At 48.3% G+C, this 4223-nt stretch overlaps 1 protein-coding gene across 1 annotated transcript; it reads right to left on the reverse strand.

Annotated features, from left to right (window-relative positions):
• Positions 1-2281: 2281 nt before the first annotated feature.
• Positions 2282-3531, reverse strand: UBC (ubiquitin C). The gene has a single exon (XM_006768754.2). The coding sequence runs from the start codon at positions 3495-3497 to the stop codon at positions 2352-2354; it is 1146 nt and encodes a 381-aa protein (XP_006768817.1). The 5' UTR covers positions 3498-3531; the 3' UTR covers positions 2282-2351.
• Positions 3532-4223: the final 692 nt, after the last annotated feature.

Below are 4223 nucleotides of genomic sequence, written 5' to 3' on the forward strand. Positions count from 1 at the left end.
ACGGAGATGTGCTGGTTTGGGAAAAAGGCCTGAGCGAGCTTGTTTAGGAAAGAAAGGCTGGTGGTGCCATGCAGCCCAACCCTGTGATGTGTGATGGGGCTGCAGAGTTTGGTGACATGTAAATAATGTGTAAAGCAAGTTTTTATGGTTAAGAAAATTTGTTGAATTTTCTGACTTAAAGTTGAAACTTAACATGAAAAGAGAATATACTCTTTCCATGGGCTGTTTTAAAAAACTGTTGTGAATGATCCTATTTGTGTGTTTGTGTTTGTGCATGCGTGTATTATGGTATATATATATATTACACAGGGGGTAAACCCAAAAAAGTGCAACTTTAATTAAAAATTACTGAAATTAAAAAAAAATCGATACTCAAAAAAAGTAATCACTGAGAAGTAAAAATGGCTAACTCGGGAATTTAGATGGGTTATCTTTGCATTTATAAAACACACACAATATATGTATGTATAATAAATAACGAAGCCGAAACCGGTTTGGCTCAGTGGATAGAGCGTCGGCCTGCGGACTGAAGGGTCCCAGGTTCGATTCCGGACAAGGGCATGTACCTGGGTTGCGGGCACATCCCCAGTGGGGGGTGTGCAGGAGGCAGCTGATCGATGTCTCTCTCTCTCGATATTTCTATCTCTCTCCTTTCCTCTCTGTAAAAAATCAATAAAATATATTTTAAAAATAACGAGGCAAATATATTCCCATCTCGTTCTTTCCTGGGAATAAGCTTGTATTCAATTCTTTCTACATCTGGTTTTTAATGTGTTTGCATTGGTTTATTTTAATTAATTCCTTTCACACTTGCCCTGAAGCTGCACTTCAAGGAGCCAAGTGTTTGAGCGCCCCAGCCCTGAAACACCCCCAGCTTTATTAGGCTAATGCTTTAGGGCACCAATGCCCAGGCCCTTCCAGCTCGGGGGAAGGCAGGCAGGGTCCCCACTGATCGTCAGCCTATCAGGCTGCCACGAGATGACCAGCCACGTTTTTTCAACTGTTAGTAGCCACCGGCCCACTTGTACCGACTCTAAAATGCCTAGTCAACACTTAGGAACTTGGCAATGCCTGTCCTGCAGTGGTTACTTTCAAGCGACTGGTTCTTTTCTGTTATGGCCCTTCATTTTACACACACACATATTTATTTCAGAGGGAGATGGAAACATCATTGCCTCCTGCACGCCCCCCTTCTGGGGCTTGAGCCCGCAAACCAGGACCATAACTGAACCCAGGACCCTTGTCCACAGGCCAAGGCTCTATCCACTGAACCAATCCAGCTAGGGCCCTTCATCCTGTAATGAATATCAAAATTACACAACTCACCCTAACCGGTTTGGCTCAATGGATAGAGCGTTGGCCTGTGGACTGAAGGTCATGTATTCCGGTCAAGGGCATGCACCTTTGGTTGCAGGCACATACCCAGTAGGGAGTGTGCAGGAGGCAGCTGATCGATGTTTCTATCCCTCTCCCTTCCTCTCTGTAAAAAAAACAATAAAAAATATATTTTAAAAAATTACACAGCTCCGAACGTGACTCCAAGCGGTTACAGGTGCTGGTGGGGTTTCTGAGGATCTTGTGACATTGCTCAACTTACATGACTTGCAGTGAGTCACGGAAATTCACTGATCTATGCGTTACCTCCTTACGTCAACACAGTGAGAAACTCACCAGAGTGGATTTGCCTACAACTTCTGGATTTTCTAGTTATACTCCCCTAAATCTAGGACTTAAACCTGTTGACTTCAGGTATTTTACGATTAGCAAGTGAAAACACCAATTTTCCTCTACACCATGAGGACTAGTGCTCTTTGGAGACCAGACTTCTGGGGACCAAGGGCAAATTGCTTCATTCACAATCAGTTATACAGAAACTCTGCATCTGCTGTTACATGAAATTGAGGAATATTGAATATATTTCAACCAATAGCTTTAATTCTCTAAAAAACCACTAGCATAATGTGTAACATTACTTTCTTTAAAAATCTGGTCAAAGAACCTTCTATCTACAACTTTTGATTTTAAATCGAGCTATGTATTTTAAAATTGATTTCTACTGTTAAGTTCCCTTTAACCACTCCCACCTTTTTAAAATCTCCTTGCTGGTATTCCAGAAACTTTCTTCATTCTCAGGTACCCAACACCAAACTCAGTATTTGAGTTAGTAGTTTATTATACCTCCTTACTACAAAATAAACTTCATCTAAAAACCTTGACCCTCACACCCCACCCTAAATAAAAATAACCATACTTAGCACTGATAAAAAAAAGACCACACTACTTGGGAATGCAACAACTTTATTGAAAGAAAAGTGCAATTTAAATTGGTTGAATGCTTAAAAGGGATTAACTTAGACACCCCCTCTCAAGCGCAGGACCAGGTGCAGAGTGGACTCTTTCTGGATGTTGTAGTCGGACAAGGTGCGCCCGTCTTCCAGCTGCTTGCCGGCGAAGATCAGCCGCTGCTGGTCAGGGGGGATGCCCTCTTTGTCTTGGATCTTGGCCTTGACATTCTCGATGGTGTCACTGGGCTCGACCTCGAGGGTGATGGTCTTGCCGGTCAAGGTCTTCACGAAGATCTGCATCCCACCTCTCAGGCGCAGGACCAGGTGCAGAGTGGACTCTTTCTGGATGTTGTAGTCGGACAGGGTGCGCCCGTCTTCCAGCTGCTTGCCGGCGAAGATCAGCCGCTGCTGGTCAGGGGGGATGCCCTCTTTGTCTTGGATCTTGGCCTTGACGTTCTCGATGGTGTCACTGGGCTCGACCTCGAGGGTGATGGTCTTGCCGGTCAAGGTCTTCACGAAGATCTGCATCCCACCTCTCAGGCGCAGGACCAGGTGCAGAGTGGACTCTTTCTGGATGTTGTAGTCGGACAGGGTGCGCCCGTCTTCCAGCTGCTTGCCGGCGAAGATCAGCCGCTGCTGGTCAGGGGGGATGCCCTCTTTGTCTTGGATCTTGGCCTTGACGTTCTCGATGGTGTCACTGGGCTCGACCTCGAGGGTGATGGTCTTGCCGGTCAAGGTCTTCACGAAGATCTGCATCCCACCTCTCAGGCGCAGGACCAGGTGCAGAGTGGACTCTTTCTGGATGTTGTAGTCGGACAGGGTGCGCCCGTCTTCCAGCTGCTTGCCGGCGAAGATCAGCCGCTGCTGGTCAGGGGGGATGCCCTCTTTGTCTTGGATCTTGGCCTTGACGTTCTCGATGGTGTCACTGGGCTCGACCTCGAGGGTGATGGTCTTGCCGGTCAAGGTCTTCACGAAGATCTGCATCCCACCTCTCAGGCGCAGGACCAGGTGCAGAGTGGACTCTTTCTGGATGTTGTAGTCGGACAGGGTGCGCCCGTCTTCCAGCTGCTTGCCGGCGAAGATCAGCCGCTGCTGGTCAGGGGGGATGCCCTCTTTGTCTTGGATCTTGGCCTTGACATTCTCGATGGTGTCACTGGGCTCGACCTCGAGGGTGATGGTCTTGCCGGTCAAGGTCTTCACGAAGATCTGCATTGTCTATTAGAAAAGATGAAACAACAAAAAAAAGAACCGGAAAGTTTAGCAGGCAATTCACCCATGAACACATTCCTAAGGCTAAGTGTCATTTTTTTATTGGCCCAATGGCTAAAATAAACACTTGCCGAGGGCAAGGAACCAAAAAAAAAAAAAAATACCACAACAACTTGCCCTGACCGGTTTTGCTCAGTGGATAGAGCCTTGGCTCTCGGACTGAAGGGTCCTTGGTTCGGTTCCGGTCAAGGGCATGTACCTTGGATGCGGGCACATCCCCAGTAGGGGGCGTGCAGGAGGCAGCTGATCGATGTTTCTAACTCTCTATCCCTCTCCCTTACTCTCTAAAAAGTCAATTAAAAAAAACAAGAAAATTTGCCTAACACAATACAGGTCACGTGTATAGACGTGGACATTGAAAACCCGCACAGCGTCACTAACCAGTGTCACCCCGATACATCGAAAAAGGCCACACACCCTCAGAAAGGGGACCGGAACCGGAACCTTCCTGGCTAAGTCAACCCCCGCGCCGAGCGCTCAGCAGAGAAAGGCCGGGAGACTGGCCCCGAGTGCGATCCTGGCCGAGTACGCCCCTCCCTGCCCGTCCACCTCCGTCAGCTCAGCCCTGGCACCAGCCCTGCGTCCCGCCGTCCAGCGTCGGGGAAGGGAACCCTAGCGCCCACCCACCCAGGGCAGGCGGCCCCGCCCGGCATTGTGCGCCCACAGCAG

This window comes from Myotis davidii, unplaced genomic scaffold (genome assembly GCF_000327345.1).
Source record: "Myotis davidii unplaced genomic scaffold, ASM32734v1 scaffold43, whole genome shotgun sequence".
Taxonomy (NCBI): domain Eukaryota; kingdom Metazoa; phylum Chordata; class Mammalia; order Chiroptera; family Vespertilionidae; genus Myotis; species Myotis davidii.